The sequence below is a fragment of the Fusarium solani genome (genome assembly GCF_023522795.1).
Source record: "Fusarium solani strain SB1 chromosome Unknown bctg00000007, whole genome shotgun sequence".
Taxonomy (NCBI): domain Eukaryota; kingdom Fungi; phylum Ascomycota; class Sordariomycetes; order Hypocreales; family Nectriaceae; genus Fusarium; species Fusarium solani.
In genome coordinates, this window is record NW_027072150.1 from 1,142,122 (window position 1) to 1,169,658 (window position 27,537).

The following is a 27,537-nucleotide window of genomic DNA, read 5'->3' on the forward strand; positions in this document are numbered from 1 at the left end:
ATGAAATGGAAGAAAAATGACATTACCACATTAGACGTCTACTATATACTCTATTCTATCATGCTTTTTTCTATACCCGTCCCTGATGTCCCCGCTATTCTATCCTACTCTCCTCATCCGAAGCAGTCGCTTTCCCTCGGCCATCCAAAACACCCAATCCAGATCCGTCATTATCCACAGGACCCTCTGAGGCCAAGAAGATCCACCAAAAGTACACACCGCAACAAAGGCTGCCGCCGAGAATGTTACCGAAGAGGGCTGGAATCATCCCTGCGAAATTATCAGTCTTGGCCACAATCGAGAACACGAATTGACTCACCCTTCCAGATGTATAGCCCGACAGTCAAATCAGGCGTACCAAGCCAAATGCCCATAGGGATGATAAACATGTTCGCAATAACGTGATCGAACCCAAGGGCAACAAAGGCGAAAATCGGTGGCCACATGCCAATCACCTTGGAGCCGAGGCTCTTGGCTTGGGTACCGAAGAAGCACGCAATGCAAACAAGCCAGTTACATCCAATGCCACGAATGAAGATCTGGTATGCTGCAGGAGCAAGCTGCTTCTTGGTAGTATATGTCTGGATCTCTTTCTTATAGGGATCAGCGTCGAAGATGCCTCCATCTGTAGGTCAAAGTCAGTATCGACTCATGACCATGGCCTCAATTGGGGAACCATACAGCCAACAATTAGGGCCATGACGAAGAGGGAGCCCAGCAGGTTTCCGAAGAAACATAGGAACCAGTGTAGTAGCATCTTCCAGACGGACAATCTCCTGTTGAGAACTGCTACCATAGTAAACTAGTTGTATAGTTAGCAGCTGCTTTATAGTCCGAAGTAAGCCACCCACCATATTTGTCGACGTAAACAGCTCAGCTCCCGTCAGGAAGATTGTCACTAGGCCAATTGGGAACACAATGGCGCCAGCGAGCTTCATCAGACCAGGTGCATTCTCTTGGTACCATGGTGCCGTCACAGCAGTCAATGAAACAGCGCAACCAAAGCTCAGAATGCAACCACCGAATATCGCAGAGAGAAACACCTTATCGGGGCGTGTGTTTCCCTTTTTGACGCCAGCACGGCAAATAAGCTCGGCTGTTTCAGCAGGCGTATACGCCGCAAAGTTCGGGGCGTCGACAGTTGAGGTAGCCATGGTATTCGATAGTTAGTGTGATGATGTCGTGTTTGAAAGTTGACCATGCCTGTGCCTTTATCTCTTGAAAGCCAAGTCTTCAAAGCCCTGACACTCCGCCAAGACTCCGAGCTCCTCCCAACATGCCGAGCAATGTCGAGAAAACACCGCACCTCACTGCCAAGTTTTGCACAAGCCAACGTGCGCTACTCAAAATCGGCGCACGGGAGGAGGCGGAAAATATTGCCTATCGGCGGTAATGCTAGCTGTTATCAACACCTTGGCGCTTCTCCCTTGCCCCTAGTGCGGGCGATTGTAGGCTAGTGCCCGAACATGAACCGACCCAACCTTAACTACCTCTGACGCGTGTGCTTGGCCTGCGCCGAGAACACGTGCTTGTGCGGCTCCGCAAATGGGCGGCACACCAGGAATTGTCGAACACCTGGAATTGTCGAACACCTCCAGACCGTGGCCGTCGAAGCCACTTGGGGAACATCGGGGTCGTTGCTGCAAGTGGTGATGACGCATGCGGGGGAGCATGCGGAGAGCTGTCTCGGTAATTGTGAGGAGATGCTGTGCGGGTGTTGGTGCTTTATTACCTCTACTCCACATTCGTGATCTGGGAGTTCCGGGTAGGTGCTCCGGCCTCAACGACAGCAATCAGGTACTCGCTGCAGGAGATATGATTGCCTACTGGATGATCATTTGAACGTAAAAAAGTGTCATAGGATTACGATAAGAATAAAACTTGCTGATGTAATATACAGACCATGCGGATTCGAGATCGGGAGTCGACGATGCTTGAGCGATGTGGACCACAGCCAACCCACATTGCAAGCCCCGTAACTCTGGATCTGGGGAGAGACAACGTACCGTTAGACCTCCTCACGCACACTCCTATTTCAAAGCCTACCCCATGTTACAATGCTAGTCCCCGCCGAGCGATCCATGAGCCTTGCCATCGTCGCCATCTGTCACATACGACCATACCTGCCGGAAAATACGGGATCCCGTCCGCTCTCCCATAGTCAAGCCTGCAAGGGGCGGATTAGTAGTTGGGTCGGTGACGACCAGCGAATCCCCGCTGTTGTATGTTTTTTGCCATTTCGATCATCTTGGCGATGCTCTCTTTTTGGTATTGGTCATGAGTCCTTAGCAGCCCGGCGTGGTTGACTTCAGAGAAACAGGGCTCACCAAAGACATCAATGCATATTGTCATTATTTGTGTCTACTTCCAGCGCAAATTGTAAGCCAGAGTCTCTCTTTTGAGTCCAGAAGACCGGCGAATCGACACTGTCCAGTGTTTGGAGAAGGCTGTTGTAAGGACGAGGAGATGATTGCTCAACCAATCACGACTGAGATTCTCCTTACCGCAACCTCCACGGTTCATAGCTTCGCTTCAATATATTTGAGGAAAAAAGAGAAAGATAATCGATTGAGAGGGAAGCAAGCGAAAAAACTGCTTGTTTTTGTGCGTCAGATTGGCACATACTGCAATCCACCTCAGTCCTCACGCCGGATAGGTCATCAAACAAACACGTTATCTTGGCTTATCTTGCCGTAAACAGAACACATTGCGTCTTGGTTCGTACTGTTGGATATCTTGTAAATTGTTCTCAACCCTGGCACTGATTACGTTCTGATTGCTTTCTTCTCGAACGTCCGCTGTTTTGAGGATTCCTCGCCTGCTTCGAGCCGATTCCCACTGAGCAGTCATGAACATCGAAGACCCTCGCCGGTGACTTTTAGAATCATTAGAGTTGTTTTTCTACATGAAATACGGCCGACTGACACGGCCTTTTCAACATCCAATGACAGGTGAAGGGTCGCGCTCCCCAAGTGACAGGGTTTGTCTAGGCCAAAATTCCTCAAGACCAGACCAACCCATGACTTGCTTGATTGCTTTACAGCGATTTTTGTGGCATTGCTCCTATAAATCCTTCGTACCTCCTGCGTCCCTTCCTTTTGTAAATTTGGTGCTCTTGCATATCACGCTGCACGGCTCACGTGACCAGCCTGCTCACTGCTGTTTGCCTCATCTACCAGGCAAGAACAACCTGGCACCAACAAACAAGCACCAACACAGAGATTGATCTTCATCTTGTTCAACCGAAAACCTTCAAATTTTTACCGCTGCATCCTAGAATCAGCGGGTATCTACATTGCCGGGATCATTTCCCCTCCAACCGCCGAAATGAGTACTATCGACGCCGCTGCGCCCACGGCTTCTGCGCCCCGGGGCGAGACCTCGCTCTCCAACCGGGAGATTGTGGAGGCACTTGGCGAATTTTGGCCCGATGAGTACACTGAAAAGAAACTTACTAGGGGGGCCCAAAGAATTTCTAATGCTACACGGACATGGCCATGGGAGTTGTTGGCTGGCTGCGCTCCTCGTGTCTGGAGCTTCCTACTGACAGAGGAGCTCGCCGACACTATCGAACGTCTGGGAAAGGAGTTGACGAACAGCTTCATTGAGTTTCTGCAAGAGCGGGTCCGTCAGTTGCAACAGAACAACCCACAACTCAACCAATTTGACATCATCGACGCAAGGAGAGAGTTTGGTGCAAAGGCAAGGGATCGTGCCACTGGCAAGATGGGCAGACAGGGAGGCGAAAAACAGAAGACTTATTTCTCCTCCCTGGCAACAACTGAAAGCCGGAAGCGCACCCATGAACCATCCGACGATTCTCACACCAACAAGAGCGCTCGAAGAGACAGACCAGATAATGCCGGAGGGGGGGTTCTTGGTAGTCCTGCCGGGACAACGACAGCAGCCGAAGGCTTTATCGATTCAGTAAATATGATTTGGTTCCCAGCGATGGTGTGACGAGGGAATCGCTCGAGCTGAGGCCGAACTTCACGACATGGAAAAGGCTTCGGCTTTCACCACTCAACAGGGAGACAAACGACAGGACAAGCTGGAAGGAGTCCAAGCGAAAGTCACCCGATTGGAGACACGCCAAATCCATCTTGCTTTGGAGTTTGAGTATTACCACACGATTGAACGGCTGATGAAGTTGGGACCTCACGGCCTGGCTTCTCTGACGGAAAGGCTCGCGGAGAGTGGCATCTCATTGCTCACGACGGCCGGAGATCCTGCAGCGAAGAACGAGCCTTCGATCAACCCTCCCTCGTGAGAGATACTTGGGAAGCCATGCCATCCTTGGCAAACAACGCAGAGGAGGGGAGTAGGGGAAAATAATGACTGTGGCGGGGGAAAAGAACATGTGCTTGCTGCGATGGAGGATGGAGTCGAATCTTGCGCTGAACTGGACCTCGGTGGTGAACATCTGGGACTGGGACGGATTGCTTCGTAGAAACGAATCGCCCTCCAAAGGCTCGTCGTCGAGATTGGCGTTTTGGTATTTTGGGGATGAATGGCTGAACTTGAAGGCAATGTGCTAGCAGCCGGGGCTGCTACGGCGAGGAAACCCAACCACGCTGAGAAGCACGATCTGATCACAGAGTCGGACACCTAGGTAACGCAGAGTTTCTTAATCGAAAACATTGAAATGAAGAAATTGCAATACTTTCACCACTAGCTGGCACCCTGAGCCGGCCGAGCCGGTGTGGTAACTGCAAGTCTGATATGATTCCAAAGCGATGGCTGTGCTCCGTGTGAATCGCTCCGAGTGAGACCTGAGATGTCAAGAATGATTATAAAGCAATGATTACAAACGCAAGGCTGGATGGTGAATCGCACACGTCACTTGGAGCGGGGTACAAAAGCATATCAATGAGCATCACCATCGCTGACTCTTCAAGATCTGCCCACTCTGAGACGACTCGCTTTCATACAAACAAGTACACAGTCTCACAATGCAGCGCAAGCAAGGGATAATCGAGCTTGGCCGACGTTTGGTCGAGCACGGCCCGAAGAGAACCCTCGAGGCGGCCCGAAGAGTGCGTGCCATCCACAACCACACCGTCATCGCCGATACCACCAAGGGAGTTTATGTCTGGGAGCATGACTTTTATCCTGCGATCTACGTTCCCCAGAAAGATCTTATCAATTCCAAGCTCAGCGATAAAGAAGAGATCCGCGTGGAAGGTAAAGGGCTTGCCTCATTGGCTGAACTGATTGTTAGCGCCCACGACGGCCTTGAGGAGGTCAAGGTTGAGAACGTTCTTCGATTCGACAATGACAAGAAGCTTGGCGCATTGGCCGGTCTTCTAAGGATCGAATTTGGCAGTATTGGTATGACCTTTGAGGAAGAGATTGGATGTTGCAAGCAGGCTGACATCCGTAAAGACCAATGGTTGGAGGAAGACGCACCCATTTACGTTCATCCGAAAGACCCATTTAAACGAGTTGATATCCTCCCATCGCAGCGACCTATCGAAGTTCAAGTCAATGGCAAGACCGTTGCCAAGGCGTCATCGTCCATGCACCTCTTCGAGACGGGACTGCCGACTCGGTACTACCTCCCTCTCGGCGCAATTGACCAGAGCGTCCTTCGCAAGAGCGATCTCAAAACCAAGTGTCCGTATAAGGGCGAAGCCGAGTACTATCACGTGGTGGTCGATGGTCAAGAGATGAAAAATCTTGCTTGGTACTACAGACTTCCCACTCATGAAAGCGCAGCGATTGCAGGTTTGGTCTGTTTTTACAACGAAAAAGTTGACACAATCTTGGATGGGGAGCCTCAGCCCAGGCCAAAGACACATTTCGCTTGAAACATTTCGTATCCCGTATCTGTACGGAGACGTCACAATGTTTTTGGGCGGCTGTGCACTGTAGGCGAGGAATGTGGACGAACCGTACATTCTCCAACCAGAAACATTTATGAGTAAATAAGGATTTCTCACTGCATAAATGAAGTCACAGTCTTGGCTCAGTGGCTATGCTGACGACCACACCCATGTCGGAGGCCTGCCAAGTGGTGCACTGCCCATCTCCCTTGAAATTCCCCTTTGACGAACCACTTGGAACATCGGAAGATATTCCGCCACGCGTCGATCTGGGGCACACGGCCCATGCCCAGCTGAGCGACCCTACGCGCCCTGTAAGGCACATTTCGTAAAGCGTATCAAACCGCCCCGCCTCACGACGGATCGGGTAAAACATTCGAGCTCGTGAAATCTCCGGTTGACCCGAGCCTTGGGGATGCCAAGCAAGGGCGGAGGCTGATTCAAGCTTATCTACATGACGAGCCGCGGGCTGGTTGGTGGTTGTCGGGTCGGTGAAACACCCCGACAGGCGAGTGTCGCCCGAGAAGGAAAAATGAGTGCAGAAATTATGCCGTCTCAATTTAAGGGACATGGGGCGCAGCATTCTTCTGACGCGTCCTGCGAGGGCTGGTAATATGTGCTGTGAATAGTGGCTTTCGATGCCCAGAGCATAGCCATTTGATTCTTTCTATAATAACCACTTGCCGTGAATGAATTCGATCAAGAGACTCATCATCAACACAACAACCTGACAAGAGTCGCACCAAACAACACTGACCGATATTTAATATCTTGCAACAATGGCAAACGATACGCTTTATCCCCCGACGTACGACAACTGCGACGAACTCTCCGACCGATGCAAAGTCGAATTCACAATCTACGGCGCTGACCTATCATCAGCAGCCGCCATCTTCTTCTGGGCGGTTTTCTCACTCCTCTTCGTGGTCCAGATCTTCCTTGGAATCCGCGCCAAGACGTGGTCGTACATGATCTGGCTGGCACTCGGCACTCTCCTCGAAGTTCTCGGTTACGCAGGACGATACGCTCTTTCAAGAAACCCATGGCGCCTCAACTCCTTCATCGTCCAGTACATCACACTTCTTCTCGCCCCTACACTTGTCGCTGCTGCCATCTCGGTCACCTTTAAGCACCTAGTCATTTGGTATGGAGCTCAATGGTCACTGCTCCGACCAAGGCTCTATCCCTGGGTGTTTGTCGGAACTGACTTTCTCTCCATCTTCATTCAAATCATTGGAGGTGGTCTTGTTGCCCTGAACAGCACCGGCAATGGATCTAAGACGACACAGAAGCTTGGAGAGGCACTCGTCATTGGCGGTGTGGCCTTCCAGGTCGCCAACATGCTGTGCTGCGCGGGGCTCATGTTGATGTACTCGAGCCGACGCAAGAAGGCCCTCAGGAGCGGTGTTCAGTCCATTCACTCTACCTCAAATCTACCTGGCACAGCCTTTGATACATCTGGTCGAGGCAAGGTTCCTCTGTCGCGCGCCGAAGCGACTGAGAAGGAGGCGACCCGAACTCGATTCTTCATCTACGCCCTTGGCGTAGCTTACACTGCAATCATCATCCGATGCGGCTACCGGTAAGCACTCAATCTCACGTCCCTGCATCTTCAAAGCTAACTTGATAATCCAGTATCGCCGAGACGATCCCCGAGATTTCCCACGACGTCATGCGAAACGAGACCCTATTCCTTGTCCTCGACGGTGGCATGATTCTTATCGCCATTGCCGCTGTCACGATCCTGCACCCATGCACCTGTTTCCCATTCCTGGGTGTCAAGACGAGAGACCGCAAGGAGGGTCAGGTTGAGGAGGCATATGCCATGTTGCCCGAGGGTAACCGACAGTAGGAGAAGACACAAACTCTAAGAAGTGTTCGTTTAATAGACGTGGATGTATTATAGACTTTGGGGATTTCGGGATTGGCATATTAGACTGGTTTAGCGTTGCTATATTATGGATCAGCTTTATTATCGACGGAGTACATATCACGAGGACACAGCAACTGAGATAGATTTCATTACACCATATTGGCTTAAGCAACGGGGTGGCAATTGTGAATTGTATCTTTGACATTAACGCCAGTAGCTTGGTCTAAATCGCCTCCGTCTGAAGCAAAACAGAAATGGGTAGCCTGTCACTCACAAGCCAAGGCCAGGCCAGGTCGGACCTTATGTTGGAACTGAAGAGACATTTGAAACAGTTTGGGAATGAAGCCGCGTCCTGAGAGGTATCTGCTCACCTTCATATCGGCCCGTGAGCGAGCCGTGGCAGTGGGAGGATGGGAGACCAGACCCAACACCACGAAGATGTCCACCAGAACAATAAAACAGCAAAAAGGAATGATCACTCCAATGATGCGAATGAATATTGGTTACTGAATTACCAAAAGAATAAACGAGTTTGTAGCGTCCTGTAACCGTCAATCTACTGGGCATCCCCATTTGTCGTCGCACCACCCAACTTCACAAGCAATCCCTCTGCAACGGCCTCGCCCAGTTTCTCAATGGAGGCAGCCCCTAAAATCTCCAACACGCTCAGTTCTACGCCAAGCCTCTGCCTACTCCAGTTCCTCAGCTCGATGGCGACCAGCGAGTCAAGGCCAACGGCTGACAGCGGCTGCTTGACGTCCAATTCCTCGATGGGTCGCATTAGGAAGCTGAACAAGGTGCTACCAATCTCGTTTGCTAGGAACGAAACGGAGGATGGCTCTTTGAGAGATTCTGGGTTGGTAGTCACCCCAGTTAGGAACTCCCTGAGACCCTCGTTGCCCGTGCCTGCATCATCAACGCCCGAGTTCTCGAGGTTCCGGTACAGACCCATTCGGATGTCGCGCTTCCAGATGCATCGGTTAGCATCTGCGGTGATGGGCATCGTCATTCTCATTCCGAGACCAATTTGACTGGCGTTCATGTACCCGTCCATGGGGGACTTGGGCTCCCAAGTCTGCGGCGCTGACTTGGTGATGGCCAGCTCGAGGGAGTCAAGCAGATGCTGCTCCTTGAGGCAGTATGCAGCTGTAGCCTTGAGTTGCTCAAGATGTCCAGGCTCCTGACTGACCCAGCCGACATCCTCGATGATGGAAATGTCAAGCACGGATGCGGGCAGGCCTAAGCCATGGCGGTACTGAGCGAATGCATCTAAAAAGGTGTTGGCAGCAGCGTAGTTGGCTTGTCCCCAGTGTCCAAGAAGACCAGAGAAGGAACTGAACAGCACGAAAAAGTCCAGGGGTTGCGATGCAAAGGCTTCGTGGAGGTTCCATGTGCCCTTAATCTTGGGCAGATTGGCAGCCTGCCATTCGTCGTGTGTCATGTTGGGGAACGAGGCATCCTGTCGTTTTGTTAGTCCACTTCTCATTTCTTCCGTGACGGGGGATCTTACCCTAAGAACCATAGACATTTGCAGCACTCCGGCAATCGGATACTCTGCCTGGTTGATGGCACGTTGAACGTCTGCCAAATTGGCGACGCTACCAGCCGTGATCTGAACAGTGCAGCCGGCAGCGTTCATCTCCTGCACAAATGCAGCATCATCTGGCCCCTTGCCTCCACTGCGTGACAAGTAGATAAAGTGTCTCGCGCCATGTTCAACCATCCATGTTGAGATGGATCGACCAAGTCCTCCTAGACCACCGACCAGCAGGTAAGAGGCGTCTGATCGAAGGACAAGTCGGTTGTTGCCGCGGGAAGAAGCCAACTGGGAATGATCGGTTGGGAACTGGATGACGAGCTTTCCCATGTGCTGACCCTTTTGCATGTATCGAAGCGCGTCCTCGATCTGAGTCGCGTCGAAGAACTTGATGGGCCGGATAGGTTGAATGGCCCCGAGGCGGAAGAACTCCATTGTCCTCTCCAACAGCCTGTTTGACCAGTTAGTCGGCTGCCCGAGGAGCATAGTTGAACTCTTACCTCTTGATAATATATGGCCGCTTCTCAGCAATGGGAGCAAAGTCGACACCATAAAACGTTCTGTTCGCCTCGAAAGCCTCCATGGCTAGCTTACCCTGCCCGATAAAGTCACGCTTGCCAATCTCCACCATCTTACCAAACTCTGCAACGCACTTCCACGACGCGTGAAGAAGATCTCCGGACAGAGAGTTGAGCACCACATCGACGCCGACGCCACTGGTCTCGCGCATGACGTCCGGAAGGAAGGAAGAGTTACGCGAGTTGAAGATGTGGTTCCGGGGGATGCTAAAGGTGGACATGAGGTAGTCGATCTTCTCTTGGCTTCCGACGGTAGCGAATATCTGGCTTTGTTAGCATGTTAAGGCATGTTGACTGGTGATAATCTTGCCTTGGCGCCAACCATGCGGCAGATGTTGATGGCTGCAATTCCGATGCCTCCGCAAGCGGACTGAATCAGAACGGTCTGGAGAAACTTATCAGCATAATCAACTTCGATGCTAATGTCGTGGCTTCTTACCTGATCTTTTTCGATCTTGGCTAGATCCAAAAGACTGTGAATGACTGTCGTATACACACACGGCATGGTGGCTGCGTCTTCAAAACTCAAGTTGTCGGGGATCCTAGCACACAAAGTCGAGGTGGTCTTGAGGACCGTGGAGTACGAGTCCCCGCCGATGATGGCAACTCGATCTCCAACGTGGAACGGAGCGTCAGGACCGACTTGGGTAACGACTCCAGCACATTCACAACCAAGACCGTTGCCGTCATCAACATTACCATCCACGATACCCATGGAGATGAGAATATCCTATTTAGTCAGTGCCTGGTTCCTCATTGGAGGGAAATAGTGACGGACCTTGAAGTTCATGCCCGCAGCGCGGACCTCAACAGCCACCTCATCGCCAATCAACTTGATCTCTGATCTCTGGACCCACCGTAGTGTCTTGAGCGAGCCTCTCTTTCCAATCTCAAGAGTCTTTGGGGCAGTGGAATCTGTGCCTGCAGCAAGCTCGTTTGACACAGAGATCCAGTGGAAGCGAGAGATGTTGATGACACCATTGGAAATGGCATACTCAAACTCGGGATCAATGTCGAGGTTCTTGGAGCGGCTTTGGAACTTGGAAAGAATGTCGATGACCCTGTTGAATGTGGTCTCGTCTTGCGTGTTGTCCATCTCCACGGTTGCGAGATCGATCGACAGCTCGTTGCGAACTGAGCGAGCAAGACCTACAATCTGGGCATACTCTGGCTCTGAAGAGTTCATTTGGGTCGACTTTGTCAACCATAACATGCCAGAGGATGACAACTTGGTGATAAAGGTCTGCAGGGAGTGGAACTTGTCAGCTGAGATATCAGCCAGGAAAGGCCTTCCTTCAAGGTCCAGGACTGAGATGATGTCGTGATCAGACTGGGGAGCATCTTGAAATGAGCAGAAGTCGACCATGAAGTTCTGTCTGGTGAGGCTTTGAGCGAGGAGAGTCGCGGCAGCACCGTTCGGGTCCGTGGTAAGAATTGAAATCTTCTTGTTGACTTTGGGCTCAACGAGAGGGTGGGCAATGATGGTCGCGTTGGTGTGGTACGGCTTTTCCTCATCATAGATGACCGCCTCGGCACCGTCAAAACCAGCTTGGGTCAACTCTCTGGCCCATCGTTCGGGGCTGACGTATGGCTCTTCAGGTCTGCCATCAGGTTCGCCCAGCCACCAGCCGGGAAGTACACCCTAGAACTTGGTGAGCATGTCTTCTTTTATCCTGGATCGAACAAGGGGGAAGTTGAAACTTACGACAATGAAGTTGAACCACTTTGTGCCTAGCAACACGTTAATCCTCTTGTCTTGGTTTTCCTCGCCTGGCCATCAACTTACTTGAGCAGAGTTCCTGCAGCATCAGCTTTCCTTTTGGCTGGAGGAGCTTTCGAACATTGACCAGGGTCTCTTGAAGACTTGGTGTGGCGTGCAGAACCTAGAAACATCAGTCTCAAGTCACTATGGCTCAGTCTGGGATTCTTACGTTGGTTGCGATGACGAGATCATAGGATCCAAGCTCGAATCCCTGCTCGGCTGGATCTTGGCTAATATCAAGCACGGCGTACTCAATGCTGTGCACGTTCTTGAAACGCTCCTTGGCTTGGACAAAAAAACCCGCAGAGATGTCTGTGTAGGTGTAGGAGTAAAACATCTGCTCGCCCAGCTCAGACACGAGACCGTCGAGGATGAGGGCCGTGGTGGCACCGGTACCAGCTCCGATCTCGAGGACCTTCAGGTTGGGCTTGTCATGGCTCACGAGACCGAGGAAGTCCTTAAAGTCCCAGAACTCAATCACTAGGTCGTAGATCTTCCTCAAGATGTCATCTTGCATGAGCAGATCTAGTGCATCCGCCTCGCCTGTAAAAATGCCCTCGATATTCTCGAAGACGCGGCAGATGGCGTTTCCAACAGCTTCCGCATATGAGGCCTTGACTTCTTGAGCCGTCGTTTCGATCAAGGATAGTCTGTCATCCCTCGAGAGAGCGAAAAGTGAGGTGACATCATCAACTGCTTCATATCCGTCAGCCTTGGCTTGTTCCACATGAGCAGCCAGCCAAGTCTTGAACTTCTCAAGATGTTCCACTCTACTGGGGGGCAAAGACGCCAAGCGCTCAGTGCACTCGATGCTGCAAAGCAGCAGAAGCCTCTGGACGGTAGGATAGCAAGACCTGATGCTCTTTGTTGTACGGATCAGGTCCTTGGAGTCCAAGAAGGCAACGTCAGGCTTCCACTGTAGACGCACTCCAGCGTGAGGATCCTGGTCATCACCTCCAGTGTCGTCAGCAGCGGGTGCAAGGCGAAGATTGCGGAACTCGAGCACAACCTCGCCACCAACAGTAGCGAAACCGTCTCCATGAACAGCGCCTCGAGCCGTGACGGTCACATTCGAGGACAGTTGCAGCTGCTCGTTTGTCTGAGGACACTTCATGTACACTTCCCCGAAGTAGGCGGGCAGGGGCATTTGGACAAAGTCACGAGCCTGGCCTTTCCAAGCTGCGACGCTGAACAGCTGAATCGCATAATCCGTCGTTGTAGGATGTAGTTGGTATGTCGATTCGTTCGGGTCAACGGTGTTGGTGACCTTGGCAACGGCGAAGCTGTCGACAGGATGAGCAGACACGTCTTCCAAACCCTGGAACGTGGGCCCGTAGTTGATGCCAACCTTGGACATTGTCTGGTACCAGCGTGTGCTTGATACCTTTCGGGGAAGGGTGGTAGCTTGAGGAGGCTCTGAGACGGACTCCGAGTCTGCCCTGCCGGCCTTGACTTGGCCGGTACAGTGCTTGGTCCAGCCAGTGCCATTGTGAGATGACACCGTGAACTCGTACCAGGTCGAGTCCAGACTGGTGGTCAAGCGATGCGGGCGAAGAGAGAAGAGGATCTCTGTTGTCACCGGCTCATGCAAGATCATAGCCGACTTGACTGATAAGTTTCGGACTGTGTAGTCCTGAGCATCTGCCACCTGTCGAATAGCCTCGCCAGCCATGGCGATGTAGCCAGCTCCCGGGAATACAATGTCCGGGCCGATGACGTGGTCGCGAATCCACGGGACATCTTCAAGGCAGAGCATGTTTCTCCAGGTGGGTTCCAGAGAGCTGCCCTCGAAGACTTGGCACCCGAGAAGGTCGTGACGGGGGAACTTGCGCTTTCTCCATTCCCGAGTCAGTCGGCTTTCGTCCCAGAAGGTGTCCTCATGGTGCCATGGGTAAGTTGGGAGATCTGTGAGGATGGATCCTCCATCATTAACGGCACCGATATCGACTGCAAGCCCTTTGACAAACAGGTTCCCTGCTGTGCTGAGGAGGCTTGTAGTGTCATTCTGTCCTCTGACCAGAGTAGGCACATAAAGCGCATCAGGCTGATGCTTCTTAAAGATCTGGCGAAGAGGGCCTGCCAAGGCTGAGTGTGGCCCAATCTCGAGGAAAAGATTGTTGGCACACTCATCTGCAAGGAGCTTGGCCATGGTGGTGTTGAAGAGGACCGGGGATTCCATGTTTCGGCGCCAGTATGAGGCGTTCATGGCGCTCTTCTCGGTGATGACCTTTTTCAACACGGTCGAGTAGAAGGGAACGTCGGGACGGGTGCTCGATACATGAGGCTCAAGGAGTTCCTGATACTGGGTACCCACTTCTGCCATGTGGTCTGCTAGTTGTCAGTTTTTGTAGGAATGTCAGAAGTGGTATAACTTACAAGAGTGGTAAGCCATTTCAACGCGGAGGCGACGAGCAAGGACATCAGGGTGGCTCTCCTTGATCTTTGCAATCACAGCATCGATCTTGTCAGCGTCACCAGAGAGAGTTGTGCTCTCGGGACTGTTCTCGCACGCGATCGTGACGCCCTCAGTCAAATAAGAAGCCACGTCCTCTCGGCCGAATCCCACAGCAGCCATGGCACCAGGACGAGCCTGCTGCTTTGTGACGAGACCACGGTAGTAGGCTCCGATGATGGCGTCCGCTGCGGTGATTGCGCCGCTAGCGTATGCTGCAGCGAGCTCGCCACTAGAGTGCCCGATGACTCGTGAGGGGGAGATGTTCCAGGCTCGCAGGAGATTGACAATGACTACTTGGACGGCAGTACAGAGCGGCTGAGAGAATTCGGCTTGATCAAGCCGGCTCTCCTCCTTGGACTTTAACAATTCATCTGTACTTACGGTTAGAAGGTTCAAGCTCGAGAGGGATTGAAGGATAACTCACCTGCGATGCTCCACGACGGCGGATATGGTAGCTGCGAAAGGGCCTTGTCAAGGTTCTTGAAGTCCTCTTCAGCAGAAGGAAACTCCTCCAGGAGATTAACGCCCATAGTAGCCCACTGAGCTCCTTGGCCAGTAAAGACAAAGGTAACTCCAGGGGTTGTGGCCGGTGTCCTGCTGGGCGCAGTGAACTCCAGAGGTGCACTTCCATCAGAGACCGCAAAGGATCGGTAAGGAAGGCGCTCTCGGCGAACACCAGTCGTGTAAGCCAGATCCTTGACAGAGCCTGGGTGCTTCGTGAGGTACTTTTGGAGGTTGGCGGTTCCATTGCGGGCAGAGTTCATGTGGTTGGCTGAGAAGACTACCAAGCTCTGTCGCAATGGCTCTGTCGAGGAGCGTGTGGCTCTCATCGAGTTGACGCCATACGACTCTGCAGAATCGATGACGGCCTAGATGAAAGTAAGAGATGTCAGATGCATAGGGGAGTATCACTTACATGAGCGTTTGCTCCACCAATTCCGAAAGCGTTGATGCTCACTCTCTCCTGTCGATCCTGCGGCCAAGGAGTCGGCTCAACAGGAACTTGGAGCTTGGCCTTTTTGAAAGGAACTTGAAGAGTTAGCTGTGAGACCATGGTATATTGAGGGGTGCCATACTTTGGGGGTTGGGGTTGTTGAACTTGATGTTTGGAGGGATTGTCTTCTTCTCCATGGCCAAGATGGCCTTGATGCACGATGTTATGCCGGATGCACCTTCAGAGTGGCCCACGTTGGGTTTCACCTAAATGCAGAATTAGATCCGTGATAAAGACACAGCGAGTTCATTTCCTTTCTCACCGATGTGATGTACACTCCCTTCTCTCCAAAGACGTTGCCAATGGCGCTCGTCTCGAGGGGGTCGCCTATAGAAATGAAAGTCAGTGGCGGGAGCCCCAGGCATTGCTGGAGTGGCAACGATGAGAAGTATAAGACATACCAGTAGCTGTTCCAGTGCCATGGCACTCCACAAAGGCAGTCTGGCAAAAGTCATCAATGCCAGCTTGCTGATAAGTCCGACGAATGAGCGCCTCATGGCTCTCAGGGCTAGGATGAGAAAGACCCGCAGTCTTGCCATCGCAGTTGGACCCGGTACCCCTCACTATACCTCGGATAGGATTTCCATCACGAATAGCATGGTCAAGCCTCTTGACGTACAAGGCGTTGACGGCCTCGGCTCTCGCGTATCCGTCAGCCGCAGCGTCAAAGGTCTTGCAGGATCCGTCGCCGGACAAGACACCCTGTTCGCTCATGGCGATGGTCATGGTTGGGGACATCAGTAAGTTTGCTCCGCCGACGATGGCGGATGAGATTTCGCCTGAGCGGATGGCATCGCAGGCCATGTGCAGACAAATCAGGGCGGACGAGCAAGCTGTCTTGACAGTGATGCTATTTTGTGTCAGCAGAGTCCTTCTCGCAAGACTGTCTTGATTCACCTAGGGCCCTTCAAGTCGTACTCGTAAGAGATACGATTGGCCAACACGAAATCTCCAGCGCCCGTGATCCGGTAGATGCCAAAGTCCTGACTATCCTTGGCATGCAGATCGAGCCAATCTTCTCCAAACACACCAACGTAGCAACCAATGTCTTTGCCACGCCAGTCAAGCTCGCCCGCATTCTCAAGACACTCCCGCGTGACTTCAAGCAGGAGACGATGCTGAGGGTCAAGCTTCTCGAGTTCGTTTCGAGTGATGGAGAAAAAGGATGTATCAAACTGCTGGAGGTCCTCGTCGGCGAGGAAGTAGCCGTGTTCAGTCTTGACTGTTCCACGCTTGTTGGTCTTACTGTAGAAAGCATCCACGTTCCATCGGTCCGCGGGGACGCGTTGTCTCTGGTCTTTCTTGTTGATCAGAGTGTCCCAGAGGTCTTCCTCGGTGCCGATGCCTCCGGGAAGTCTCAGTCCCATACCAACGATGGCAATGGGGATATCCTCGTGAGAATGGACCCCATTGGATGTTGTCTTCGCGGAGCTGTTTGTTCCGTTGGAGGTGTGTGAAGTACCGTTTGTGCCGTTAGACGTTCCGTTTGAAACGCCGTTGTGTGCGGTGTGAAGACCGTTGCCGTTTTCAGCAACTGTCACGTCGGTCCTGCCGGGAGCCATGGCTGCTAATTCAAAAGACAGAGAAAAAGCTTGATAGTCTTGCAGTCACAGTGGGCGTATCAGTTGAATGAATGGCAAGATGAAATGAAGTTGAAGAGCTTGTTTCGAAACAGTTACGGCATTGTCTATTCACAGTTTGATATAACTTCAACTGAGGCTCAATATCACATCGCCTATCTCGCTCTGCTTCGCAGTGAATACCGTTTTCGGTCAGGTTCGTTACTCAGGTCTGCCTCATTGAGATAATCGGGCCCATGCACTCAACTGGGTCTGTTGCAGCTGATCCTACCTTGCCGTCAATGCTACCCGTCACAATAATCGGGTCCAATGCAAGCAATCAGGTCTGTTGAGCCGGCCGCATCACTCAGCTCCCCGCTGCAACTTTCGTCTGTAATCGGGGCCAGCAATCTTGGGAGATGGAAAGGGGAGTCAAGGGTGATGTTCTGAGACTTGTTGGTATGACCGGTACCTATCTCTGGGCTTGTGATGTAGAGAAGAAGAGTAACGGTACGCAAATCGACAAGTCTATGGATTAGGATGGGACATGTGAAACTCGGCTCCCAACGCTGATCGGCTCTGCCAATGGCGACGTAGTTGCTCGTCTAGTTCCCTATAATGATTTTGATTTCCCATGATAACTTCACTGCTTAGTGCTTACTGCTGCGTGTAACCCTTCTCCCTTGTTGTTGATCCTTTCACTTCCCTTCAGAGACATACACTGCATGACACAGTGACGAAAAACATCGATTGTCCATGGACAGTGGGGATGACGCTATTTGGGCCCTCCCTTTCTAAGTGCTCTCGATACTGGCTACTTTGATGCCATGTTCCAATCTTTTCGAAGTTGACACAGGGTACTCCCTTATTCACTCTGATATCCTACTTCGTCTTACCATCCAAGCCAGGCCTGCGAGGCCAGTAATGGTCTATTCACGATTCATAGATATCGTCACCTTACTATTCGCCTTTGCTAAGACCTCCAATATGCCAGTCATCGTCTGTGGGTCTGGGTTGTCGATAGTAAGAGTCATCTGTGGCCCGCTAGAAACGTTGCTTGCTGCACGACATTCTCGGCTTGCCCCTTGACGTGAAGGCTCTCCTGATACAATACCATCTGAGATCTGAGAGACATCGATGCTTTCAAATTGCGATGGTGTTTGCGTGGGAAAGCCTGGTATAAAATTGCCGCCATTGGCGTCCCTTCCAAGAGATGAGTCGATTTTGGCGTTATGGTCATATGTCGATCCAAGGAAGCCGTCCAAGGAAGGATAATATGAAGTTGCGGCTTGAACAAGATCCGCGTGTGACGGGACTGCCCAGTCCAGCAAGTATTGATAAAGATCTGGACTGGCCGTAGTCATCGTGTCTGCTGCTGAAGGACTAGACGAACTACCCCCAAGTATGTCGTCAAAGGAGGATGTCGAAATTGAAGTGTATGAATCAGGAGTCTGGTCGTCTTCCGCGTCGTCACCGTCCTTGCTCGCATCCATGCTCATGTCATCAATCATCCCTTGCTCCATCGACCACCAGTCGATGCCCGGGCCTAACGTTTCCGTCGATCCCGGACAGGCACCAGGTGCCTTATTCCTCTGCCGAAATAGGGCAATATGTCTGAACAAGATGGTCAGAATGGACAGACTGGGATCAAGGCATGTGTGTCGTGGAACCCACCTGTTCTTCAGATTCGTTGTCGAACGCTTGGGGAACTCAAACTTCTTGATATCCTTCCAGTTGGTGCCGTAGCGTCGCACCGCGGCAACTAATCGTGCATCCTGGTCACTTCTCCACTCGCTGCGGTCTAGGGACGGATCTAGACAATGTTGCCAACGCTTGGCGCACTCTAGTTGTGTGTCAGTAAGCCGGCTCTCTCTCGTTCGACCAATGGAAACCCACGATCCGCGCTCCTAGTTTCGACACCCTTTGCGACCATCGCCCATTGGCGGCCGTACTTTTGCACACCTTCTAAGAGTTGCTCGTCCTCACTCAAAGACCACGAGCCCTTCTTGGCTCCAGTTATTTTGGACCAGCGCTTTCGACAGTCCTTGTTGTTGCGGTCAGGGAGGGCGTTGGCCACGGTAGCCCAGCTGATAGTCGTATCGTTCTTGGCGCCGTCCGAAACTTTAGCTCATCGTGGATGGTTAGATCGGGTGGTTGGCGTGGGTCAGTCATGGGAACTCACATAGTTGCTTGACCTTGTCGAGTAGCACACGGTCTTCTTCAGGGGTCCAGCGCCGAGGGCTTCGGGGCATTTCTGTGGCCTTGTGATCGAATCTGAAGAACCAACAATCTACATAGATAAAGTTCCATATGTCAAACCTGATCCCATCATAATCACGTTATAAGTAATCTCATCGCCTCCATCTCTTCTCTTCAGCACCTTCTGTTTGCGTAATGCCTGGCTGCAACACAAGGCTTCTGTCAGACCAACAAATCCCGCAGTGGAGAGGTCCTTTTGCCTTGTAAGTAGGTAAGCAGCATAGCATCCTCCTGGATCTGCCTTGATATTCCTTCAATCTGTGTCGACATACGACAGGCACAGGCATCTGAATCAGACGTTGAGCTTGGACTCCACATTTGTCAGACGCCACTGGGGAACAGGGGTCAATGGCGATCTTGAACCGTTAGAGTTTCTACATGCCGTCTTGGCGAGATGTGTTGCGTTCATGAAAACTACCCATGTCCATAAGAAGGTCTAGATCTTTCTCTAGTATGGTTGCAGTGTCATTGACACCATTCCAATTCTTTTGCAACACCTTTATCTCAGCTACACTCAAAGTAACCCTCCTTCATGGATGCCATGCAGTCCCATCTACTAAACGCCCGGTTTCTCCAAGATAAGGCATGTTGGCTGCAGTGGTCCAAATCCTACTGGTCAAAGCCCCTTGAAAAGGAAGCCTGCCTCCAATCCTGGCATCGGCAATTACTATAACCAGGGATTAGCATCAAACCAGGTGCCGGTTGCAGACGGGCCGCGTGGGTCATTAGCCGGCGGGCCGCGTGGACCACATGCAACAGGGCTGTACAGTAACATATTATATATATTGCTACTCCATCCCAGAGCGGGACATGGCACGCAAGCAACCAATGGGGCATTTGTTTTTGTCAAATATGCGAGAATGAGGCCGACTGCTACACTGACTGCATACTTCTTCGGATGCTTCTCCGCGTCCTCGATAATTAACTCGTTCAGGGCGCTTAATATGATGGATCCTAAGGATCGTCTATGCGGTGGCTGTTCTGGGAGCACATGCTTCCTATAACAGACCTCGGCTTTTGCCAAACTGAGACATACATCTGTCTTGTCAGGTCCTGAGACATACATGGCCTCCTCGCCACTCTGGTTGCATCAGTCGACCAGTAGGGCTTCTTTATAAACACATCATGTTGTGGTATTATCGGTGGGATGGAAGTTGTCGGCCGACTCGAACTGTCGCTCCGTTTCACCGAAAATTACATCTTTCGTCGACACGGGGTTGATCGCTACAGAAACAAAGGTGAAATATCCCCGCGAAATTGGACGTATTAGGCAGACATCAACTTCCTTGCAGAAAAGGAGCCTTGAGGAGTTCGGAATCCGAGGTATCCTTGTTCTCGTATGGGTTGTTGAGTCCCTGTCTCAAGACTGATCTTCGTGTTCCGTCCAGGTGCCTACCCGGCTCGCTAATCACATAAGCACGATCAACCGACGTAGCTATCAGCCCTACAAGGCGCGTTTCTACTATGACTTGGTACTCTGACGATACCTGTGCGTCCACAGCAATTTTCACCGCATTGCCTGCCCACGTGAGTGCTGACTGCCGGGGAGAGAGGGAGAACCAAGGAAGAGGAAACAGAACTGAGGGCTGGCAAATGCACTTTTCTCTATTCATCTATAGCTTAAAACTGGCCCCAGTTTATCTACCCTGCGATAAGTGATGCTTCAGACGCCAGCCTTACCGCTGGTAAGCCCCCAACCCCATTGTTCACTGGCCCTTGATAGCATAAGTTCTACGGTATGCCTCATCAATGCTCTTAAGGTAGTATGTTCCAGGCGTCAGAGATGACACATCACCGAGAGGTTTATAGCTCTTGTTTCCGTAAGCCTTCAGTCGAAGAGCGCAGGCCTAGTGGACCCGAGTCAGCACACCCGTGCAGCAACTACATTCTTTGGGACTCACCTTCTCATAGTCTTCGGGAGTCTGGATGTTTCTTTGCTTCAGACGTCTCATCAGGTCAATCTTTTGAACCATGTTGGTTAGATCACCAGTGACTCTCATGCCAAAGAGGGTGCTGGCGGCGCCACTTCCATACTGGTCGTTCATTACAGTCAGTCCCATTCTGAAAAACAAGAGGAGCTCATCCACTTACACTGAACAGACCGATAGTCTTACCCTCCGCAGAGGCAAGATCAATGTTGCTGATCAAGCTGATCAGAGAACAGTACAGGCTGGCGGTGTACATGTTTCCGCACAAAGAGGGCGCTGCAATACATGGCTCAACTCGCATCTTGAACTCAGTCTTTGTGGCAGCAACAAGTGCTCTCTCCAGCATCTTGTCCTTCAGGGAATCCTTGTAGCTCAGATTTCGAAGCTCGTCAGGAATTCCCTCCCAGTCAGCAGCATTGGTCGAGTTCAAACAGTCATTGTACTTGAGTCGACCGTACGACTTGCTAACCAGCTTGCAGTTGGGAGTGTGGAAGGCCATGTAGTCAAAGAGGTCAAGAACCTTCTTTCCAGTTTTTGGTGCATCGCCATTGAGCTGCTTCTTGGCAGCCTCAGTGCGACGGAGCAGGTCCTTGTGGCATTCGTCCAGAGCACCCAGGTAACAAGCGATGGATTCGTGGCCGTTGACGATTGGGAACTCGACCTTCATATCAGGCTTGTAGAAGTCAAAGGTATTGGTCATGTAAACGCCCCGCAAGCTCGGTTCAAGGGAGAGCACCGCGTTCGGACCGATCAACATGGCGACACAGCCAGCGCCTCCAGTTGGACGAGATGCATCTTCTTTATAGAGTGCGATGTCGGAGGCCACTACGATGGCATCTCGACCATCCCACGACCGAGACTCGACCCAATTGACGGCATTGAAGAGGGCGCTCGTGCCACCGTAGCAGGCGTGGATGGTGTCAATGCCTTCGAGGCTCGTGTTCCCATGTGGTTCGAAGAGTGTCGTGAGGACCGATTTGACAGACTTGGCTTTGTCAATGGGCGACTCGGTGCCCACCTCAAGACGTCCAATGGACTTGGGGTCGATGTCGAACTTGCGGAGAAGGGAGGAGACGGCGGTCAGGGCCAGAGAGCAAACATCTACACCAAGGTCAGTAGAGGATTACTGATCAGGCAGACGGTCTGCAACTTACCCTCTCGGTCGGTACAAAAGTTCATGTACTGGAGACCCAGGCCAATGGTGTACTTGCCCGCCGATACACCTTGGTGTTTCTCAAAGAGGGTTTGATCAAGACACTTTTCTCGTCAGCGCCTCAGCCCCAAGCTCAGACCTCGCGGGGGAGAACAAAGGAGAGTGGCTTTACCTGTGGCGGGACATAAATCTCCATGGCCTTGATGCCGACATTCTGGGGGTACGCCATCTTGTGAATACTTGCGTGGCTGATCTTCAGATCGAAATGGCGATAGAGGGCAAAAGATGGTGTGAAGGATTGCACGTTGTGAAACTTGAGGGTTGGGAGGGGACCCGAGTTGGGACTCGAGTTGCACGGGACCCGATTTCATGCATCGGACTAACTAGAGGTGCCGTTCGGGGGGTTTGCTTGTTGGTTGTGACTCGGGTCCCTTTGTACCTTGGGTGTGTTACTGTTGGTCGCTGTCTTTTTGTGTTGGCTGTGCCTTGACGCTTTTACTGCTTTTGAACCCCCCCTTGCTCTGTCGGTGCGTCGTCTTGATACAGGCAATGCACCGCCTATGAGCTCGCAAACGACGCCTTTAGTACTTGTCAACACGAAGATGCAAATCTCCTTCGCCTTTGGAGCCCTGATCTGGGTCGTCACGTCGTACATCCTATACGCCATTATCTCTAACTTCATCATATCCCGACGTCATGTAGCCAAGGCACGAGAGCTCAAATGCGAAGAGCCTCCGTTTGAGAAGAACCGATGGCCGCTCGGCATTGACAACTTGCTGCGTGCACTTGCTGCCGACAAGGCGCAGCAGTTTCCCGTAGATATCATCAAGCGGTTTGAGGATCTAGGCGCGCATACGTATAGGTACCAGATTCTGGGTGGGTGCTTCTGTTCTCTCGCTTGCCAAGCGAATCTTTACCGCTCTTTTTTGTCTACCACTAATACCCATTTTAGGTGCGAGGAATATCCGCACTGCCGATCCCAAGAATATCCAGACTATTCTCGCCAACAAGTTCAATGACTTTGGTAGGTGTCGCCTTAGTAGCTGGGGTCATGCGCTAACAGATGCAGATGTGGGACCGTCGCGACGAGGGAACTTTCTCCCCATGCTTGGCAATGGCATTTTTACGGCAGATGGCGACCACTGGAAACATTCACGAGTAGGTGATTAACATAACCCATCGTAACGCCCATATCGCTAACCAGATCCAGGCCATTATTCGTCCCCAGTTCACAAGAGATCAAGTCAGCGATCTCAATCTCGAAGAAACTCATGTCCAGAACCTCATGAAGTTGATCGGGCCCATGATTGGATCGAACGGCTGGATAGAGCAGATCGACCTCTTGCCTTACTTCTTTCGCCTCACCATCGACTCAGCCACCGAGTTCCTCTTTGGCGAATCCGTCAACAGCCAGCTCAGATTCTTGCCCGGCTACCAAAGCTCCAAGCTCGGCAGCAAAGAAGAACGGTTTGCCACGGCCTTTGATTCAGGTCAAATGGCCCTTGCTACACGGTCACGCTTCATGGATTCTTGGTGGCTCTACGACTCGCTAGCATTCCGTAACTCGTGCAAGATTGTCCATGATTTTGTTGACCACTTCGTTCAGCTCGCCCTGTCCAGGGGTCTGCGCGAGAAGGTCTCTGATACGAACAGTGGCGGCAAGGAGCAGTACATCTTTCTCGAGGCGATAGCTGCTGAAACGCAGAACCCGACCGAGCTGCGGTCGGAGTTGCTACACGTCTTGCTTGCTGGTCGTGATACCACTGCTTCACACCTCGGCTGGGGTAGGCTTCTTCCACTCACTGAAGCTCTTAAATGCTAACCATTTATTAGTCTTCCATAACCTCGCTCGAAACCCAGTCCGTTACAAGAAACTCCGCGACATCATCATTGACGAATTTGGCACCTACGAAAATCCTTCCGAGATCACCTTTGCGAAACTCAAAGCTTGCAAGTACCTCCGATACGTCAACGACGAGTCCCTGCGCTTGTACCCTGTCGTACCCATCAACGCTCGCTACGCGAACAAGGATACGACGCTTCCTCGCGGTGGAGGGAAGGATGGGAATTCGCCCATCTTCATCCCGAAAGGCTCTTCGACCGACTTTTCTGTGCATGTCATGCACCGCCGGAAAGATATCTGGGGACCTGATGCGGACGAATTCAAGCCGGAGCGGTGGGAGGGGAGAAAGGTTGGGTGGGAATATTTGCCTGTGGGTTACATCCTCTCTCTCACCATTGCCCCGAATGGCATACTGACGGCAAACAGTTCAATGGAGGTCCGAGAATCTGCATCGGTCAGCAATTTGCGCTCATCGAAGCAAGTTACGTCACGGTACGGTTGTTGCAGCGGTTCGATAGGATGGAGAGCTTGGACAAAGACGCTGTTGTTGGGCATAACTTGACATTGATCAACTGTATTGCGAATGGGGTTAAGGTGAGGCTTCATGCTGTGGCATAATGTCTCACGAAGTCTCACTGTCACGAATCGAGATCATTAACGAGCAAATGAATGATTAGACTTTTGACTGGGCTGCGTTGAGTGAGTCGTTTTTGGGGCGGTTGCGCAGACTCGGTCCTCGATCGAATTCGATGGGCAAACCAGCCAGAATGACGACCAACTCAGGACAATCGTGGAGAAGCCTCTTGTGCAGAAGAGGAGTCGTTGCCCCCTGCCCGCAGAAGCGAAGCTGCCGAAGAGCCGAAAACCAATCGGGACTGCCAGTTAGATCCAGTACAAGATCCTCAGGGTTTCTCATCAGCGAATCAAAAGGGCCTCTTTAGTGCAAACAATGGATGTTGGCTGCGTGCCAAGACTTTCAGGGGTAATGTCGTATTCGCATTCACAACAAAATACGACAATGCCTACCCTATTTGCCGCCGAAAGGTACCTTTGATCGTGGATTGATTTGTAACTAACGCTTGAAAACGCTTTACAATAAATATTACTAATGGGCCAAAACGTCAGCGAGATTGTCAGATAAATGTAATGTGCACCGCTTGGGCCAAGGATGGCTGTTGATATTGACAGAGAAGGCACACCAGGCAAGCAGTGGACCTATTCCATCTCGATCGAGGTTCACTCAAATTCCCCAGTAGTTAGATGCGGTCCAAAAGCCAGATCAAAACATGTTTGCATATATCCAGCACAATCCTAGTTTTTCAGTGTAGAATAAGTTCACAACTACTATCTATTCCTCACCCATCCAGAGTCCTACCGAACTCTCTCTTGGACAATCCCCTTCAGACTCCTCAGATTCCTTAGCGCCCCCTTTATTCTCCCCCAGAACAATCTGCACCCGCCCATCCCCAGCCATCGGGCGTACCGTAGCTGTTTTCCTCCACATTTGAGAGACCGCGACTTCTGCCTCAGACTTGATTACTTCCCCATCTGGACTGGAGCGCAGAGCAAGAATCAACATCTCCCCAAAGGTCCCCCAGCTCGTCTTGTAATATGGATACCGAGAATGAAAAGCAAAGGCAAGGTGTACGATAATGATCAAAACATGAAGCAAAAGGGCAGAAAATGCCAGAGGAATAGTGTAGCTGTTCTTAAAGGTGTAAGTGAATGCTTTTCCCCAGGATGAGTGATCAATAACTGTGATCTCGCCATTCGATGGCATCCCGACAAGATTAGCAAGCGACATACCATAGAAACTTCCGGGCTGTGCCAAAGCATCCGTGATGTGAGCGGAGAGGGCAAGGGAGAGACAGTTATGAAGGAAAGACCCCCCATCGAGGCAGTAACTCAATATGAGTCGATACGCCGAGTCTGATGCCGCGTCTATACGAGTATCGATGCCTGCCAGCCACCCCTTCTTCATTTTAATTAACGGCACATTCGTAGAATAATCTCCAAGATGATCAAGGAACTCTCCAATAGACGTGTCCAAGTGACTCTGGACGATACCAGATGTGACTGACTCTATCCAGACATCTGCCTCTACCCAGCGCGCGGAAATAAGGCAAAGGCTGACATCGATGCCATCCACAGTCTCGCCCTCGGTTCCGACGGTAGTGCCACGTGAGGCAAAGATGATGCTCCCGCTAACAGGCGCACTTATGTTGGCCCCAAGGGCTGAAATGCGATACCCGCTAGTGACTGACGGCCTCTTGATTTCGTTGACCAGCTCCCTTAGATCGCGGTTGCGTTTAGTATCAAGGGTGACTGTCTCGTCCAAAAGTTCAGAGCTGAAAACCATCGACACGATATTTCCATCCAGCCGTTCCGCATTACAGTCGACAAAAACAAGAGGCTGTTTCCACTTGCGTGTCGCGCCGTTCACAGCCATTTGTTTCGTCTCTATTAGCCACTGAGGCGAATCTGAGCTCACATCCTTGATGCCACCCCCCGAGTCGAAATAGTTCGCTAGGAAAGCCATGGGACATGTCGCAACGGCCAAATCACCATATAGTGGGTCGACATTGATCCGATCGGACTTCGTTTCCGAATGATTAATGACTGAGAGTGAGAGAGGCCGAGAGGTGGACGATGTGTCGTAATAAGTGTACGTGACGTTCTGTAGCTTATACCTTGCGAGGTACCCGGGGCTATCGGACTGTGACGGGTACATGATGTTGGGTAGATAGTGCAGTTGTCGTCGGCTACCTGGGCATCTGGCATTTGTGCAGTTCGAGATCTTTGTGGAATGGTGAAGCTCGGGAACATGTTGAGAATCGAGATCTAACTCGTAAAGTCTCTGATCGACATAACACACAGTCTCCAATGAGTGACCAGGATCGGCTTTTGGAAAGCCTCGCCATACCTCACGCGGGATCATTGCGATGGCAGACAGCGGATTCGCCGCAACACAAAGCAAAGCGGTGATGATGATGACGAGTCCCGTCGTTTTCGGAAAAAATCGCCTCGTGACAGAGTGTCGTATAGCGGACCACAGTTCCGAGCTGAAAAGATATCTTATCGGAGAGCCGAGATAGAAAGGCGAAGAGATAAAACCGAGTGGGACACCGACATTGCTGTTCAAGAGGCCGTAGGAGATCCTAGATAGTAAAATGTCCGTCAAGGAAATGAGAATCAAAGCCTCGTGCCCTTTTGCAGAAAATTGAAGGGCGGCGATCTCCTCAGCAGTAGGGTGACCATAAGGCCAGTGGAATTCCAAAGCGTATAGGCAGAGAAGCGTAACCGTAACTGCCACCGCCGGAAGATGGAAGAGAGCAAAGTGGCCCGCAAGAGCCCACCTTCGACTTTGGCTGGCTTCATTTGAAAGGCTTGCACCACCGGGGGATACCAGTACGTCAGAGGGGCACGTCGAGGCGACATCCCTGAGAGGGCTATATTGCACAGAATGTGTGAAGGCTCGTTGATCTTGTTTTGGACTTGTTCGTGTTTCAGAAGGCTTGGTTGCTGACCGCACTAGACTGGTGCCCTCTGGTGTCTTGCAGACCTTGAAAGGACTGGTTAGCTAGGCATGACGAGGCAGTATTAAACAAACCTGGCATGGCTTGTGACCGAGATCTAGAGACTCGAGGCTGGCTAGCTCGTGGTCGCTTATACTGGCCATTGTTACTCAGGGATAAGGTAGAGAAGAAGTGGCAAGCGGGCAACTGCCGAGGACAAGAATGGAGATGAAGACACCAAGCTCGGAGCGGGGGA

The 27,537-nt window shown here is 51.6% G+C and overlaps 8 protein-coding genes across 8 annotated transcripts; 4 read left to right on the plus strand and 4 right to left on the minus strand.

Annotated features, from left to right (window-relative positions):
• Nucleotides 1–94: 94 nt before the first annotated feature.
• Nucleotides 95–1,154, minus strand: MRS44_011218 (uncharacterized protein; the record flags this gene model as incomplete). The annotated part of the gene is made up of 4 exons (XM_046270780.2): nucleotides 95–270; nucleotides 320–625; nucleotides 682–802; nucleotides 852–1,154. The coding sequence occupies 4 exons, from the start codon at nucleotides 1,152–1,154 to the stop codon at nucleotides 95–97; spliced, it is 906 nt and encodes a 301-aa protein (XP_046135085.1).
• Nucleotides 1,155–3,327: 2,173 nt separating this feature from the next.
• On the plus strand, nucleotides 3,328–4,270 carry MRS44_011219 (uncharacterized protein; the record flags this gene model as incomplete). The annotated part of the gene is made up of 2 exons (XM_065619652.1): nucleotides 3,328–3,873; nucleotides 3,950–4,270. The coding sequence occupies 2 exons, from the start codon at nucleotides 3,328–3,330 to the stop codon at nucleotides 4,268–4,270; spliced, it is 867 nt and encodes a 288-aa protein (XP_065475724.1).
• A 682-nt stretch (nucleotides 4,271–4,952) lies between these two features.
• MRS44_011220 (uncharacterized protein) lies at nucleotides 4,953–5,810 on the plus strand (the record flags this gene model as incomplete). The annotated part of the gene is made up of 1 exon (XM_065619653.1): nucleotides 4,953–5,810. The coding sequence occupies one exon, from the start codon at nucleotides 4,953–4,955 to the stop codon at nucleotides 5,808–5,810; it is 858 nt and encodes a 285-aa protein (XP_065475725.1).
• A 794-nt stretch (nucleotides 5,811–6,604) lies between these two features.
• Nucleotides 6,605–7,677, plus strand: MRS44_011221 (uncharacterized protein; the record flags this gene model as incomplete). Its single annotated transcript, XM_046272073.2, has 2 exons — nucleotides 6,605–7,407; nucleotides 7,461–7,677. The coding sequence occupies 2 exons, from the start codon at nucleotides 6,605–6,607 to the stop codon at nucleotides 7,675–7,677; spliced, it is 1,020 nt and encodes a 339-aa protein (XP_046135082.1).
• A 577-nt stretch (nucleotides 7,678–8,254) lies between these two features.
• On the minus strand, nucleotides 8,255–18,835 carry MRS44_011222 (uncharacterized protein; the record flags this gene model as incomplete). Its single annotated transcript, XM_065619654.1, has 23 exons — nucleotides 8,255–9,157; nucleotides 9,209–9,686; nucleotides 9,736–10,076; nucleotides 10,136–10,198; nucleotides 10,253–10,543; nucleotides 10,592–11,455; nucleotides 11,519–11,544; nucleotides 11,600–11,696; nucleotides 11,745–13,903; nucleotides 13,952–14,401; nucleotides 14,455–14,899; nucleotides 14,947–15,059; nucleotides 15,107–15,230; nucleotides 15,287–15,351; nucleotides 15,426–15,874; nucleotides 15,922–16,615; nucleotides 17,056–17,188; nucleotides 17,245–17,304; nucleotides 17,480–17,512; nucleotides 17,564–18,197; nucleotides 18,258–18,426; nucleotides 18,480–18,710; nucleotides 18,766–18,835. 23 exons carry the CDS (start codon nucleotides 18,833–18,835, stop codon nucleotides 8,255–8,257), a joined length of 8,892 nt encoding a protein of 2,963 aa, XP_065475726.1.
• Nucleotides 18,836–20,548: 1,713 nt separating this feature from the next.
• On the minus strand, nucleotides 20,549–22,152 carry MRS44_011223 (uncharacterized protein; the record flags this gene model as incomplete). Its single annotated transcript, XM_046279988.2, has 5 exons — nucleotides 20,549–20,689; nucleotides 20,744–20,875; nucleotides 20,934–21,871; nucleotides 21,925–22,027; nucleotides 22,096–22,152. The coding sequence occupies 5 exons, from the start codon at nucleotides 22,150–22,152 to the stop codon at nucleotides 20,549–20,551; spliced, it is 1,371 nt and encodes a 456-aa protein (XP_046135079.2).
• Nucleotides 22,153–22,525: 373 nt separating this feature from the next.
• MRS44_011224 (uncharacterized protein) lies at nucleotides 22,526–24,384 on the plus strand (the record flags this gene model as incomplete). The annotated part of the gene is made up of 6 exons (XM_046279987.2): nucleotides 22,526–22,799; nucleotides 22,876–22,947; nucleotides 22,993–23,081; nucleotides 23,134–23,707; nucleotides 23,757–24,136; nucleotides 24,193–24,384. The coding sequence occupies 6 exons, from the start codon at nucleotides 22,526–22,528 to the stop codon at nucleotides 24,382–24,384; spliced, it is 1,581 nt and encodes a 526-aa protein (XP_046135078.2).
• Nucleotides 24,385–25,114: 730 nt separating this feature from the next.
• MRS44_011225 (uncharacterized protein) lies at nucleotides 25,115–27,445 on the minus strand (the record flags this gene model as incomplete). Its single annotated transcript, XM_065619655.1, has 2 exons — nucleotides 25,115–27,328; nucleotides 27,377–27,445. 2 exons carry the CDS (start codon nucleotides 27,443–27,445, stop codon nucleotides 25,115–25,117), a joined length of 2,283 nt encoding a protein of 760 aa, XP_065475727.1.
• Between the last annotated feature and the right edge of the window lie 92 nt (nucleotides 27,446–27,537).